The sequence below is a fragment of the Engraulis encrasicolus genome, chromosome 15 (genome assembly GCF_034702125.1).
Source record: "Engraulis encrasicolus isolate BLACKSEA-1 chromosome 15, IST_EnEncr_1.0, whole genome shotgun sequence".
Classification (NCBI taxonomy): Eukaryota; Metazoa; Chordata; class Actinopteri; order Clupeiformes; family Engraulidae; genus Engraulis; species Engraulis encrasicolus.
This window is the reverse complement of record NC_085871.1, coordinates 33,054,167-33,071,247: the sequence shown is the minus strand read 5'-3', so window position 1 is coordinate 33,071,247 and position 17,081 is coordinate 33,054,167. Positions and strand designations below refer to the sequence as shown.

Here is a 17,081-nt window from a genome sequence, read left to right as displayed (position 1 = left end):
GGAGAGGAAGAGGCAGGGAAGTAAGAGATGGGGAGGTGGGGAAGAGAGCATGAAGAGAAGTAGAAAGGTAGAGAAAGAGACAGAAAAGTAGTGGACAGAAGGGTCAGAAAACGAGGGGAAAGGAGAGGTGGTAGGTCTCAACAGAGCAGGAAAGTTATTGAGAGATGGAAGATACAGTAGACCAGGGTTTCCCAAACTGTGGTGCGTGCACCCTTGGGGATGCGCGGCCTGCCATAAGGGGTTGCGCGAGCTAAATAGAGCAATGGTGGATATGTGAGTTTTTATTGGAAAAGAGGTTTCCCCAAAACAACTGTGCATAATGTGCTGTGAATGCACAGTGAATCATACTTGCGTGGCCATCAGCACATCAAAATATTTGCTTAGGGGGTGCGCGAACCACACTGAAATGTACAAGAGGGTGCGCAGGGGGAAAAGTTTGGGAACCGCAAAACGGAGACTCCCAGGTGGCCACGAAGGAGGACAGTGCATTATATGAATCTGAGGTAAAGGTGGAGAAATTTTTTGGATGGTACTCTGAGTGAAAGGAAATGTGAATATTGGAAATATGTTTAGGAAATGAACGTGGCTGTACAGTAGAGAAGGAGGTTGTATTGTAGAAAGTCCAGAAAAATTGCATACTGTATATGAAAAAGAGGAGGATGCATTTCATACTGCAGTGCAGAATTTAGTGGGCAGCAGAGATTAAAAACCTGTCCTGTGTGTAACCGATGGTCAGAACCAAGTGCTAAATACAGCCAATACCAGAGCCAGAAATAGTGAAGGTAATAATGAAACATCTGTCATGTTCCTGTTATTGGCTTGGTGACATTGGTTCGCTTTGTTTTTCAAGAGATTTGTCATGAGAGAGAGAGAGACAGAGAGAGAGAGAGAGAGAGAGAGAGAGAGAGAGAGAGAGAGAGAGAGAGAGAGAGAGAGAGAGAGAGAGAGAGAGAAAGAGAGAGAGAGAGAGAGAAATGGGGTGAGAGAGAAGAGCGCGATGGGGGGTACTCAGTTGGGGGATAGCGAGAGTACAAAGTGAGAGTGGGTCAGTGATGTTGGTTCGATTTGATTTTGCGAGGGATTTGTCATGCTCCTTACACGGAGTGGCTCAGAGTGCTTCAGTGCCCCGTGGCTGTTACCAGACCCATGGAAGCTGACAGGGGGGGTCAAGGGGGTCAGTAGTCTTGGGCCTAGGGAGAAGGGGCACCCAGAATTAGGTCCTCATTACATTGTAGGCTATGTATTGAGTGGGGGCCCTTTCAGATGACTGTCTTGGGCCCAACCAAAGTTGTCACCATACATTCTGCAAAAAAAACCCTCCTCCTTGCTGCCTTGTTTGTTCTAAACAGAAATATGAGTGATCCTGGCAACATGCATTCTTTTTCTAGTTTCTTATTATCATGATCATCTTTCGGAGCTGGGACTGAGCGTTTGATGCACCCTATTGCACACAGCTATAAGTAGCACTGGATATCGTCATGGGCATAGGGCATTATCATAGAAATGTTGCACTAGACCAGTGGTCCTCAATCTTTTTTGAACAAACGCCCCCTGGACCTCATCCTGAGCCTCCCAAAGCCCCATTGAATTCATAGGCCTGCCAATGCCCCCCTTAGTATTAAAAGAATAAAATGAACTAATGTCCCCAATGACAATTAAGCAACGCCCCCGCTCAACTGTATCCTTCTCAACGCCCCCCTAGTGCTCCCCAGCCGCCCCCATTGAGAAACACTACACTAGACCGTGCTTTGTACTGTACTGTGTCGTGTGATATCACACACTCTTTACCAATGGCTGTTTATTGACTGATTTCACATGTCTCCGACACACAGCTATATGTGGTAAGTGAGGCACAGCCTTTGGCATGGATGTGCTGCTGGTGGCTAGAGTCCCTATGGTTTCACTGACTACACCATGATTTGCTGGACAGGCACACACACAACGGTGCGCGGGCAACACACACACACACAGCGCGGGCAACGCACACACACACACACACACACACACACACACACACACACACACACACACACACACACACACACACACACACACACACACACACACACACACACACGAGAGAGAGAGAGTGAGAGAGAGAGAGAGAGAGAGAGAGAGAGAGAGAGAGAGAGAGAGAGAGAGAGAGAGAGGGAGAGAGAGAGGGAGAGAGAGACAGAGATGAAAACACAGACATGAAGAAGGTGATGGAGTGCTGTTATGGCAACGTCATGAAATTTCCATTTTGCCTACTTGAAGCCCCCCCCCCTCTCTCTCTCTCTGTTGTGTGTATGTGACATACTGTATCTCTCTGCATCTAAATGAGTCCTTGTTATATAAATGGTTTAAAATGCATTACTTCCTTTTTTAGCTTGAATATAAGTGTCATTGGGAGTATAATAGCTGCATGGAGTGTGACCGTTATTTTTTTTCTTCACGGGAGAAAGACCTACTCTCAACCAAGACTATACTACTACTGTAGTATTCATTAGCAATTCATCTCCATGACTATAAAGAAGAGCTAATTTAAACAGTCTCTACAAACCCAGCCTTTGTGCAATAATGTGTAAATTTGCACCTGCTGACATTGCTTTTGTCTGTTTATCTGCATATTTTTGTGTCCCTTTTGTGTCCCTTTTGTGCCTATGCACATACGTAACAACACAAATACACATTTAGTGTCTATGTACAGTACGTGTATTTTGAGTGTGTGTACACCGTTGAGACTTTGAAGAAGACTTCTGCTGAATGTGCTAATGCTTACGTCTGTGTGTGTCATGCTAACCGACTAAATTTAGATAAACCTTTCTACAACAAATGTGCATTCTTTTTGTCCCTCTGCCATGTTCTCAGGTGAGAGGGAACAAGATGACCTCATCAGAACAGTCATCATTACTTTCTATGTACAGTATGTCAGTATATTTCATACTTGTGGCCCTTTTGTCAACATATGGTATGCTCAGACAAACACAAGTGTGCATTTTGTTAATTTAGAAGCGCGGAGTGCGTATCTCCTTTGTTTTACAAGTGTGCATTTGTTTGTGTGTTGAAGTTGTTTTGTGTTGTACATATTCTATGTGTGTACATTTATTTGGTCCTCATTCATTTGGTTTGGAACAATATGACCTTCCTACTTTTTTTCCCTGAACTCTGTTTGCAATGTTGTCTATTTGCGTTCTTTATCAGGTAACGGGCAACAAGATGACCTCGCAAAACCTGGCCACCATCTTCGGGCCGAACCTGCTGCACAAGCAGAAGAACTCGGACAAGGAGTTCAGCGTGCAGAGTTCTGCCAGGGCCGAGGAGTCCACTGCCGTCATCGCCGTGCTGCAGCGCATGATCGACGCCTTCGATGCCCTCTTTATGGTGAGTGGAAGGCTCTCATTGGACGGACGGACGCTCCCGATGTCATTGGGCTCAGTCGTGACGACGCAGTAAGATTTTTGATAGGCAGTGGGCTTAGAAAATTGTGGTTAGAAAATTCTAACCAGAATGCATCAAACTGGCAAAGTGCGCATGCCCACTGCCTAGCAAAAATCTTACTGCTTCGTCACGAACGAGCTTACTGTGTCACAACACACTGTGCACACCAAAAATATACATGGGTTCTAAATTGTTTTCCCCTGGCTGCACGAACCTAGTTGCGCGCAACTCAACCTCTGATTGTTGTAAACCACCTGTCGGTCAAAAAAAGTACCACACGTGGTTGGCTGCCAGTGTCTTGCCCCTCCTCACAACATTGTGTTTACAAACACTGTGAACCCATGTATTGCATGGCCTACCATGGTAAGCCCACCCCATACAGGATCGCATGTCCATGGGGACCCAGTTTCAAGTACGGCCTGGATCAGGTCCCAACCCTACCCCATCGCTATCCTCTGCTCAATTTCCTATCTCCTCTCACATTCATAAGGAAGGCCCCAAAAAAGGCAAAAAAGACTACTGTCTAAATTCTATCCGTCAAACCTACTTTCCTCAAGTACAAGTCAGGAAAGCCATGTTGGATACCATTTCAATGTTGCCTATTACGCTTTTGTGTTTACCTAATCTTAAATGAGACGTGCAAAGACTCACAGACTTCATTGTGGTGGCAGACTGGCTGTCCATTTATACAAACATGCTGTATAACCTACAAATAAAAGCTATTTGTCGTATTGTGTGAGGGCATTAGGGCACTGAAAAGATCTCAAATGCGCAGTTATCCTCCCGTGACATGAGCAATCACTGCAGGAATGTGCCAAAGGTGATGTATCTTCTTTGCTTGGCCAGGCTTAATATGTTGACACTGCCTTTGTTCCCTGAGACTCAGGGTCTCACTTTCAGTAACCTCTTTTTCCACTCTGAGGCAGTTAGACCAACATACACATCCACACACACACGCATGCACGCACGCACACACGCACGCACGCACGCACGCACACACACACACACACACACACACACACACACACACACACACACACACACACACACACACATACACTGGCACACAAATATGTGCGCATGCTGACACACACATGAACACGCACGCGCGTGCGCGCACACACACACACACACACACACACACACGCACACACACACACACACACACACACACACACACACACACACACACACACACACACACACACACACACACACACACACACACACACACACACACACAAGGTCCGTCCTCTCTCTAAAGTGGGCCCTTGAGCCTCCCGGCTTCACAAGTTTCCACACTAGAAAGTCGAGGCGAGCGAGTTAGAGGGGCCAATTTACTTTGGGACCGGTTGCGGCTCCTAGCAGACAATGGGCCAGTCTTAGGAAGAGCAAATACTGAGGGGGGGGATGTTACAGGGAACAGGGAAGCCAATGGGGGAACAAAGAGGGTCAGTCGTCCCAGGCCCAGGATGAAATGGATGCCAGAATTAGGTCCCTATTATAAAGTACATTGCTTGTATTGATTGGGGGGGCCCTTACAGATGGTTTTGTTCCAGGCTTGGCCAAAGCTGTCAGCGGCCTTGACAGGGGGGCTTGGAGGCGTAATGAGCCCAAGAGCGAGGAGAGTGAGGAGGGGTTTAGCGCTAAACCCCCTGGTGCCTGCCCTGGAGCTTATACAGACGGAGCCAGGAGTCAGGAGGGAGTTATCCGCTAACCGGGGCCTGGCCAACACTAGCAAAACAGGACCCCGACTACTGCCTGGCAAACGTCTCCTCAGCTTGCTCTCTCTCTCTTTCTGTCCCTCTCTCTCTCTTGTTCTCTTTTGTTCTGTCTCTATCTCTGCCTCTGCCTCTGTACCTCTTTCTCTCTCTCTCTTTCTCTCCCTCCCTCTCTCTCTCTCTCTCTCTCTCTCTCTCCATCACTCTGTCTCTTATCTTTCTTTCACTTAGCATGAAGGTGTTTGAGAGAGAGAGAGAGAGAGAGAGAGAGAGAGAGAGAGAGAGAGAGAGAGAGAGAGAGAGAGAGAGAGTGCAAGAGAGAGCGCAAGAGAGAGCGCAAGAGAGAGCGAGCGCAAGAGAGAGGGAGCCACAGGGGCCTGGCAGCGTGCGATTATTAATACGTATCACATTTCCCTGCCATGTCCCCGTCCCAACCCCCCCACCCCACCCCCCGTGCCTGTGGGTGCTTTACATGTAGTACGCCTTGCGTGTTTGGTTGTGCCTCTCCACAGTTTAAAAATGAAACAGATGTCAGTTGTCCAAAGTTTCAGTTTTATGCGTTGACACCCATTGATGTTCAGTGTGAGAAATAGAGAAATATCGTTGCCGTCAAAGCTTCCCACTCAAACTCCAAACCTTCACATGAACCGTGTCCTGCTGCCAAAGACATTTTCACTGTCAACAAAGGAAACTGTCGCGATCAAAGACCTCTGGTCATGAATCATTAAACTGGGATTTCAGTGAATTTAATTTAATTTAATTGGAAGAATGAAAAGGTCTTTTTAGAGCTTTATTTACAATACAAAAATGCACTGGCAAATACTTTGATTGCAGCTTTTCAATAGATGCACACAGTAATCCAACTTAAACAGCCGTCGAAATAGGATTACGCATTAGTTCTACTTTAGCGATTTCTATCTGGCAAAATGGAAAAAGGACCAGGCCACTAAGGTGCAAAGTTCAAGGGAGTAAGAGCTGACTCTGTAAGATTAAACTGTTATTAACGTTGTCACCTGTGTAAATGAGGCCAACTAGCAGAGTGTGGCGTGGAACCTTAGTAAACCTCCCTCCCAAAGCCTCAACCATTATCGGTAGCGTTGAGCTATCGGACTGGTCCTTTAGCTCAGTGGTATCGTGCTGTGACTCCCATACCCAAACCGATGCGTTGACTAGGAGGTGGCGAGTTTGCGGCCCTGAGGGGGACGAACTTCGCAGGAACACTTTGGTTACACTTGCTCTGACCTTGATTGTATGTACGATCTTCTTTCAATGTGAGGTGTGTAGCCTATGCATTGTATTCAGTTTGGGGGCAGCCATGACCGGTTAGGCAACTGGTCTCAGAATCATATGGTTGTAGTTTCCAATCCCATATCATCCATGGTTAAAGGGCCCTTGACCAAGGCACCTAACCTCACATTGCTCCAGGGAGTGTGTGACCAATGTACGGTAGGTAAAGAACTATATGTCGCGATGGATGAAAACATCAACTAAGTGTAATGTAATATTTGTGTCTGTTATAGTAACAGTGGTTGTGCATGTGTTGCAGGTACCACCGGAGCTGCAGAATGAGGTTCTGATGAGTCTACTGGAAACGGACCCTGATGTGGTGGATTACTTACTACGCAGGAAAGCATCACAGTCAGTGAATGATTACTATTCATTACATTACATTTTATTTACTCCGAAGGGGTGTCGCGCCTTTAGGTTTGTAGCCGGGAGGGTGCGTGTGGTTCCACAAAGTAATCCAATGAAGCAGCAAGGAGGAACTCGCACACCACTGATGCCGATGCATAAAGAATTTTAATGCATAAGGAAAATAAAGAAAGTGCTACCCAGTGAAGGGCGAAACGTTTTAGGTCCTTCAGACCATCATCAGTGCCAAAAAAAAGCACTGATGGTCTGAAGGACCGAAAATATTTTGCACACATGTACTGTACAAAAACATGCACAGCACCAGCACAAGCATAGTTATCATCAGCCCCCAGACTGTCCACAGTGTTATGTGCTGCATATTGCTCTTTCTCCCTCTGCTGGACAGAGAGTCATATGACACTTAAACTCTACTGCACACGGTCAGAAGTAACTACACATTGTAGTATTCTACTGTAGGAAATGGAAGTCTGAAGTCTAAATTTAAGTTTGAAGATTTAACTATTTTTTTCATGAAAAGTTCAGTGAAGTATATTATACAACATAGATATTGTATTATATTCTATTATATTCTATTATATTCTATTATATTATATTATATTATATTATATTATATTATATTATATTATATTATATTATATTATATTATATTATATTATATTATATTATATTATATTATATAGATTGGGTCCATTATGATAGGAAAAAAACACAGAACAGGCTGATATGTGGGGTACCCATAGCGGTCTGATCTATGTACTTATGATCTGCGTCTCCTCCTGCAGGAGTCCAGACCTGCTCCGCTCGGAGGCCTCCTTCTCCCTGAGTGAGCGGCGCTCCTCCAGCGACTCCAACAAGGCCTCCCCCTCCAGCGGGGAGCTCTCGCCCTACGACAACAACTCCCCTGTGCTGTGTGACCGCCGCGGAGGAGGAGGAGGTGGTGACAGCCTGGGGAGCTTGGGGAGCCTGGGGAGCCTGGGCAGCTTGGGCAGTGGCGGTGGCGGTGGAGGAGGTGGCATCGGTGGGGGGTCGGAGAGGCTGTTCCGGGTGCCGGAGCAGTACGCGCTGGTGGGGCAGGTGGCTGGCAGGGCCAGGGAGAGCAGCAGCAGCGGAAACAGCAGCATGTGGTCACCCACTAAAGGTGAGTTGGAGGAGGGAGGAGGGAGGAGGGCGTGTCGGAGTGTGGCTGAGGAGCTGGATGTCTGCTCTTTGGGTTTTGTTGTATGTGTTTGGGTATTTTACTGGATGATTGATGTGAGGTGACTGAATAGGACGTCTGCTTCCTTGGTTGAATGGATGTGAGCTTTGAGTTGTGGGGTTTGTTTTGGCTATTGTTGTTTGTTTTGGGTTGTTGTTGTTGTTTTTCACTCAGCAAAAGTATGGCGGGATTGGACACAAAGGCATTAGACCAGAATTAGTATAGTATGTAATGAGCTATGCACAGTTGAGTAGAGTTACGCTGTTTGGTAGATTTTGGACATCATGCAAAGAAACAACATGTGTTCAACCAGCAAAGGTGAGCTGAAGGAGGGCAGACCAGGGAAGGTGGCTGGCTGAACAGGTGGATGTCTACCAGGGGATTTGGGTCTTGTTTTGTTGTTGTTGTTTTTCAAAACCTGTAGACCTTTACTGTCATCATCAACACAGTCATGAACGTCCTGTATGGTATCATCAAGTGACGAAGGTTCAAGTACAAATAGAGGAAGTAGGAAGTGAGTGTACACAAGGACATTACAAATAAGAAGTGGTGACTCAGTTATAACGATGAGTAATGAGGCAGTAATATTGTACTGTTAGGGCGCGATCACACAGACTGCGGATTTTACACTGGAGGCGGATGTGTTCTATTGTTTGTCAATGAAAATGAGCGGATTCCGCGTCTAATATCAGCGCAAGGTGGGTTGCGGATTATCCGCCTCTCTGCGCCGGGCGGATCGAGTTAAAAAAAAGTTCAACTAAAGACGGAAAACCCACGGCGGATTTCCAGATGTTCGATAGGAGACCGTTATCATCATTGATATCAGATTCACTATCCAACGTTAGAAGAGCAAGAAAAGAGATTGTCTTCTATTCATTTTACATAGATGAATGGACAAAGCATTTTGTTTATGTTTTCACAACATTCATGACACAACACCATCGACTAGGCTATGTTGCGAGTGACAGTTGAGTCGTTACGTTGCCTAGTCACCGCATTCGAATGGGCAGTGGATCCGCGCTCGGTGTGGGCACTACAGATGAATCAGCTGGACGTGCATCGCAGATTGTAGGCAGAAATCCACGGTCTGTGTGATCGCGCCCTTAGATGCAATACCTTGTGCTCTGTTGAGAGGTAGTTGACCAAAAAAACATGTCAAAATATGTTCCCTTATCTGCAACACTCTCATTTTTTTTTAAATGTTTTAGTTGTGTGTGTTGTAATGATTGTGTCTTGGCTATGGAGAGACGTCTCTTCCTTCTTATACAGTGGTTCGATTCTCTCCACCACTGACTGAGCTGCAAAGCTGGCAATAAAAATTGTAAATTCATTTGGTGAGGCGTTTAAATGTGAAATGATCTCTTGAATAAACTCCATTCATTCATTCGACACCTTTTGAATTATTGTTTATATGCATGATATACTGTATGCAAATAATGTCAACGAAAACCAGACAATTAATAATTATCTTGCTCTTTCTCTCACCCTCTCTGCCTCCCTCTGGTTCCTTACTGGAAGACCTAGCTGATGAGCAAGTCAATATCTGGGGTGCCTGGCACTCTACCCTCAAACCTGGCCTGAAGGACCAAACGTGTACAGGTACCTTTCTCTGTCTGTCCGTCCGTCTGTCTGTCTGTCTGTCTGTCTGTCTGTCTGTCTGTCTGTCCGTCCGTCCGTCCGTCCGTCCGTCCGTCCGTCCGTCCTTCCGTCCGTCTGTCTGTCTGTATGTATGTATGTATGTATGTACTGTATGTACTGTATGTATGTATGTATTACTGTATGTCTCTGTCTCTGTCTGTCTCTGTCTGTATCTGTTTCTATCTGTCTCTGTCTCTGTCTGTCTGTCTGTCTGTCTGTCTGTCTGTCTGTCTGTCTCTCTCTCTCTCTCTCCATCCTTCTCTCCTCTCTCTCTCTCTCTCTCTCTCTCTCTCTCTCTCTCTCTCTGCTTTTACCAACATCAATCGCACACACACACACACACACACACACACACACACACACACACACACACACACACACACACACACACACACACACACACACACACACACACACACACACACACACACACACAGAAACAGAGACACTGTAAGTCCGAACAGCTCTGTAATCACAGTTGTACAAAGTTACCCATCACCCATAACCAACAAAAAACAAACAAAGGGGAAACCATTCATCACGACCTGTGCATTGTCTCCCTGGTCAGGTTCCCATGGCAACGTCTCAGAGGGCAGCTCCCGCAGCTCGCAGGAGGGCATCGACGCTCATCACGGCGACTGCCGGCCAATGCCAACGAGGCAGCGGGCACAGACGCACACGTCGTCCACGGCGACGGCGAGCCCCCGCCTCCAGCATCATCAGCAGGCGCCCCAGCATCAGCATCAGCACCGTCCGCTGGCGTCACGCTCCTCCGGCAACACGTCGCAGTCCCACTCGGCCTCCAGCAGCTCCGAGGACCTGCCCAGTAACACCAGCGGCAGTTGCCACCACCCCCACCTGCTAAACCACACCTCCTTCGCCAAGCACACCGCCCACCGGAACGACTCCGCCCCCTCCTCGCGGCTGCCCCCTCTGCCAGGCTACGGCGGCCAATCGTCAGTCCCTGCACCGCCATCGTCAGTGACATCGTCGGCAATGACGTCGTCGGGCGGTAGTTTAGCAGCCTCGGCGCTTCAGCGAAGCCTGCAGCTCAGCGGCGGTCGCTCCGTTAGCACACAGAACTCTTCGTCGTCCACTTCCGCGACGAGAAGCGGCACCACCACGGCTGCTACAGCAGGGGTCTCGGTGGCGGCGACGCAGGGCCCGGGGCCCAGCAGTGCGGACTGGCAGGACTGGCAGAGGGACCGCTGGCACATTTGGCAGCTGCTGTCCTCGGACAATGCCGACACACTGCCAGAGACGCTGGTGTGAGGAATATATTTGTGTACATACCTACTCACTCTCACTCACAGTTCAATTACTCACACACACACACACACACACACACACACACACACACACACACACACACACACACACACACACACACACACACACACACACACACACACACACGCGCGCACACACAAATATACACACACATAAAGCCACTCTTGCTGCCTCACCAGTGCCAAACGAGTCGAACCAAGCGTGTGTGCCAGCCCTGGAGGTATTTCTTTTGTTTTGTTGTTCGTGTTCATGTGTTTTTTGTTTTTTTTGTTTTTTTGCGTTGTCGTCTATTGGGGTTGGCATGGTGTCACTATTGATGTTGCTAACATGTCATCGGGAAGCTTGCGTGGTGTAATGGTCTTGTTACCGTGGTTGCTTTGCTGAAACTTACCCATAATGCATCATTGCAACTTTATGGGTGCATTCCAATAGGCAGACTCCTGTCCTCCACTTGTGCTTGTGGCCTCGTGTAGCGAAGGGGACTAGAGTCGCCCAGCTGGGACTCGAACCCAGACCTTCTGGGGTAGTAAACTGGGGCTCTAACTGCTATACCAAAGAGCCAGGCTCGTTGGTGTGACGGTCAGAACACACCCACAACCCTAGTGATGGTCACTCCATCACACTGCCTTCCCCTTCGGGAAGCGCACCCGTGCACTTCACACACTCATGGTGTCCCTCACGCTACTGCCCATCATGCTTCTCCCATCCAGTGTGCCCCACTATCAATGCTTCACCCATCACTAGGGTCCCCAATCCTGGAGGTCCCTCACATGGAATTACAGCTCACACACAGTGGCCGATGGCCTCACGGCAGCCATCCCACTTCTGACACCATTTGTAGCAAAGGGGACTAGAGTTGCCCAGCTGGGACTCGAACCCAGACCTTCTGGGGTAGTAAACTGGGGCTCTGACGGCTACACCAAAGAGCCAGGCTCGTTGGCATGACAGTCAGAACACACCCACAACTCTAGTGATGGTCACTCCATCACACCTCACATTTTTTCTGACGGTCCGCTTCTGTGGAGAAAACAATAAAGTGTTCCCGCTGTCAGCCTAACCACAACATTTTTTGGGGGGACTGTTTTTCATTCATCATCCCGATGGCTGATGAGTGAATGACGTTAGAATTGTGCTTTTGCAAGAAATTGAATTAATTTTCTGTCGTCAGTAACATCATCATGAGGTCACAAGCAGGCAAGTGAGCAAGGGAGGATGGAAGTCCGCATATTGGAATCCACCCTATGACTTTTTCCTCAGCTGGCAGGTGCATTGCAGATGACTGATCAGGAGCAAATTCTAGAAGCCCATGCACACTGGCCGTTTCTCTTCAAAATGGACCTGATGAAAGTCTTTACATAAGTACATTACGTGACACATTTAATCCAAAGCGACTTACAGATATTTACAGGGTATTGGTTACAGTCCCTGGAGCAGTAGGCTACGACGTTAGGTGCCTTGCTCAAGGGCACCTCAGCCATTGAGCACGGTAGGGAGTGGAAGGGTGGGATTCGAAGTAACAATCCTCTGGCCACGGCTCTGGCCACGGCTGGCCATTTAAGACCAAATTCTTGTGAATAAAAGTTAAAGCGAGATGGTCAGTGTACAGATGCACCTCTCTATACACTATCTGCATCATTACCAAAGCCTGGATGTATCAAACATTGAGAGGTCCTGAGTATGGGGCAAGACCAAGGCATGAGGTTGTGAGGGAAGGATTGGAGGGTAGATACTGAGATGTTGACCTCATTGCATCCATTTCATGGAGCAGATCCCGATGTTACAAGGCACCCCAAGACAGCAACGACAAATAACCGCTTCAACAGCACTTACAGTGTAGCACTGACCACGTTAACACAGCCGATCATAAATCCTTTGCCATGAATGTCATGAACGTGTTTTGGTGTGATGTGACATTTCAATGAAGGGTGTGTGTTCTAAAAATGTCTAAATGTCAAAAAAACAGAAAACAGAAATGCCCTGACACAGGTACCTCAGATGCTATCACTTATTCAGCATGGCTTTCCATTCTTGTTGTGAAACTGACAGAAAGTTGTGGTATACGTTATGGTGCAAACATAAAAAAAATGCATCGCATTTAGGGACATCAGCCCTAGTCAAGATATGCTCTAGTGCAGGGCTATTCAAATGGCGGCCCTGGGGCCAGATGTGGGCCATGGGCAGCAAGGCTCTGGCCCCCCACAAGGTCATAACAAAATGGATCCTTTTAGAGATAGAAGTATGGGTTCCGTATTGAGCCGAAACGGGCCAGGAAATGCAGGAAATTACATCTAAGAAATGCAACATTTTCTAGGACCCCCAAACCCCCCATCTCAATGAATTGTCCCGTATTTCTTACATTGACTGTTGACAACCATAATAGGCCTACATACATATGTCATGTTCGGCCCCTTTGATGGGAGGAATTTGAAAAATTGGCCCTTAGTGACATTTAATTGAATAGCCCTGTTCTAGTGCATTGTGGCCACCACAGTGAAATGATGACATTTGTGAGTGAGGACCTGCCTTTGTTTGTGTACTCTGATGCAGTGTTTCCCAACCTTTTTTGTCTTGTGTACCCCCTAAGCATTTCCGTTGTGCCATGAGTACCCCCCAAGTCAAGTTCTATATCACTTTCTCTGTCCCAATGTAACTAAGCCACATACATTTCTTAAAATTATATTTGTCCAAGTACCCCCTGCAGTGTGCTTGCGTACTCCTAGTGGTACACGTACCCCTGGTTGGGAAACACTGCTCTGATGCCACAAGTGGATGACGGATGACCAGAAACGCTGCTAACACTTGTGTGTCAACAACAGTATATCATATTTTGTAATACCTTGGCTGCCATATTGTTTTTCCCCATTGTTTAAACACAGTGTTTTTCTTAGTGAGTTCATGGGTTGGGCAACATAACCTGGATGATTGAATCAGAATCTTGGTAGACATTTATGGGTCAGCTTTTACTTTGCTTGATTTGTTCGGGAAAAGAAATGGAAGGTTTTGCCAACAGATGTTATCGGTTTCCTCTGGCCAAACAAGTGTCAATCTCAACCATAGAAGTTACAGTGCACCTCTGTATACAGCAGAGATAATAACTAACACTGTGAATATTTATGTCATACTGGTAGTGCTTTGCTTTGACTTACTCATGTACTAATTCAGACACAATCACAATCACTAAAACACAATCTCTACCTGTTCATTCTACAACCTATCGTTTCCTATATTCATTTGGCCTACAATTGGCTATGTCCCCTGATGTCTTTCTGAACATGAATTGGCTTCTTCACTATGCTTTCTGGTACTGGGATTCGTAATATGACCCTCCATACTTTCCCCTTGATTTCAGGTTCGTATTTTATGATATGTCCATATGCCCATTATTAGTACAAAAAACAATTGGATTGCTTCTCCGTTTTTATACTTCAAAGAGTAAATCAGTGCAATTGCAAAGTAACGATTGAATTGAAGTGCATTAGCCTCATAGATATCTAACACATGGTTTGGAAAGGAACTCTATGTTGTAGACATATTTGGATGTTAACCACCTCATGTGAAGGAAGGGAATCTGATGCAGTGATACCAAAAAGGCTATCTCAGTGGCCTACCCATCTGAGGAGGATGAGGCAGATATACAAACCAGCCACAGCATATCTAATTGTCTCATGGCCCTGTCATGAAATAAAGTTGTATATTCCTCTCATATAATGTTAAACTGTGTTAAATTCTGGATTTCAACTGTAGCTTGCTGCAGTGAAGGTTTGCCATGTTGGCTGTGCAGCACGAGTGTTCTTTTTTTGCTAACATCACCCCCTTGTGGCTACCAATGACCACTGAGCATTTTGACAACAAAAATTGTCTTAATTTTATCTCCAACTAAATTCACATATGTTACCCACATTATACGAAATCGATACCCTTGACTTAAAGGTACACTGTGTAAGATGTTTTGTTCTTTATTTACAGAATTCATGCTACCCATTCAATAATGTTATCTTTTTCATGAATACTTACCACCACCATAAAATTCTACGTATTCATTATGACTAGGAAAATTGCACTTTTCATACATGAAAAGGGGGATCTTCTCCATGGTGCGCCATTTTGAATTTCAAAAAAATGACTATACTTGGGCCGTACTAGAAAGTATCAGTTTATTACTTTCATGACAATAAAAAATTTGCCAATAGGCACCCCAGTTTCAATGAGCAGCATAGTTGCAGTACCTTTTTTGACCATTTCCTGCACAGTGTACCTTTAAAGCTTAGATTTTATGTGACAGATTACTATGTCAAAGGCAAATTGGCACCAAACTATCAAATATGTTCAACAATCATTTAAATTGAAGAATTACAAATGCACGGGATCTCAATCATGAGGATCCTGTGGAGGGAGGAATATACTGTACTGCCAAACATTATTTAGGGCTGTGCTTCTTGTGCCAAACCTTATTTCCTAATCTAAACTAACATCCAAACATTCTGACAATTCATCCCTTTTAATAGGACATGAAGCCTGGTCTATGGAGTTTATTATTGTATTTTTACTACTAGGCCTACGTATGTTGATTATACAGATGTGTGCCAAGGTGTATGGTGAGAATTACAATAGACCGAAGAATCTTACACAGTAATTAAAGCAAAAAAGTAATACTTTCAGATTTGTCACCTGAAATGAATGAATGAACTAGGTTTCGGCTTTGACATTTTTGCAAGTCCCAGGTCTACTTTTGAATATTTTTTTTTCGTAGAGTGATGCGGAAATTCAGACTTTATGAGTATGGGCAGGCAGATGGCATTCTCAAAGGACCTTTACACATCTAAATTCACCAACAGAGTCGTTTCACAGTAACTGGCTTCCCATCAAAAATTCTAATTACACTTTTCCCATTCGTGCAGGAAAATCAGAAATGGAGTCTATTATTTAGTCTCTTATCTAGGCCTATATGGAATCAGTCATTACAGTGAGTGCATATACCATAACAGCACTTGATCATAGGACACTTTTGAACACCTCAATTTGAGTGGGTGCATTGGATGTAGCCCAGTTCAAAGTAGTAGATATCATGCACAGGGTCCAATACACAAAAAAAGTTGTGCGGGGTAGTATAATAGCATTAAGCTAAGGAACAGAAAAACAAAGATTTTTCAGCGGGGCAGAGTTCAGAGCATGTTCTCATCAAACAACTTACAATGACCCACGTGTTGTGCATACCCACATGTTGTAGTTACTTCGGACATGTCATTCTCATTATCATCATTAAAGTGACTCAGTTGTGAGCTAACAACATCTACCCAGTGGAATCGGAAACTACCGGACATGTAACACTAACACTAACTCTCATGTAGAATATTTGCTGCAAATACTATTGCATTTTTAAGTGTTTTCGTCATATACCGGTAGATATTTGCTGGCAAATATATGAGCTGTGTGTCAGTTGTCTGAGTGGATTATGTTTGTTTTAATCCATGTGTTGTTTTGAAGATTTTTTTTCGTCCATGACTCTTTGCCAAGTGTTGTTGTAGTCTTTTTTGGTATTCAAAAATATGCTTAAATTCCACTTTTTAATTTTTTTTACAGGCTGTTGCCACCAATATGGGATAACATTCCAAAAAATCTCGAATGTTTATTACGTTTTTTTTTCTTTATTTTTCACCTGGAGAATCAACATTGATGTCATTGGGTGTCATAGTATGTGCCATATTGTCTCTTATAAAAAAGAAAAACAAAATATTTGATACTTATAAAGCAGTCTTGTGGAAGCTGTTGTACTCTGTGGTCCAAATGTAAGTTCTATATTATATTATCATTAATATTGTTATGCAGTGTTGTCAAGAAAGAGTTTGTACTCAAAAAAAATTATATATATATATATTAAAGAATTTTTGTACGGTCTGACAGTGCTCTGAGGCTTGCATCGGTGACGTTCTGTTGTCTTAATATGATGAATAAACAAGTGCAAATTCACATATTTTGTTATATTGCTATTATTATGTTATGTTAAATGATTGTTTCATGCTATATTGTATTTTTGATGATTAAGTCAAAATTATTCGAGTGCAGTTTTCGCCACACATAATGGGGTTTTCATTAGGGGTTCAGAAAGTATACAGTACACTGATCCAACAGACTGATCTGTCTGTCATCTAAGGAACTTCCTCTGC

General features: G+C 45.1%; 1 protein-coding gene across 4 annotated transcripts in view; it reads left to right on the top strand.

The window, feature by feature from the left end:
- LOC134463990 (rho GTPase-activating protein 6-like) overlaps positions 1-16,871 on the top strand; it is a 186,150-nt gene extending 169,279 nt beyond the window's left edge. For all 4 annotated transcript variants that reach the window (XM_063217413.1, XM_063217414.1, XM_063217415.1 and 1 more), the window contains 5 exons: positions 3,184-3,363; positions 6,688-6,779; positions 7,577-7,932; positions 9,508-9,588; positions 10,196-16,871. In XM_063217413.1, the coding sequence (XP_063073483.1) occupies positions 3,184-3,363; positions 6,688-6,779; positions 7,577-7,932; positions 9,508-9,588; positions 10,196-10,899 (1,413 nt within the window). In that variant the 3' untranslated portion in view covers positions 10,900-16,871. The remainder of the gene's footprint in view (positions 1-3,183; positions 3,364-6,687; positions 6,780-7,576; positions 7,933-9,507; positions 9,589-10,195) is intronic.
- Positions 16,872-17,081: the final 210 nt, after the last annotated feature.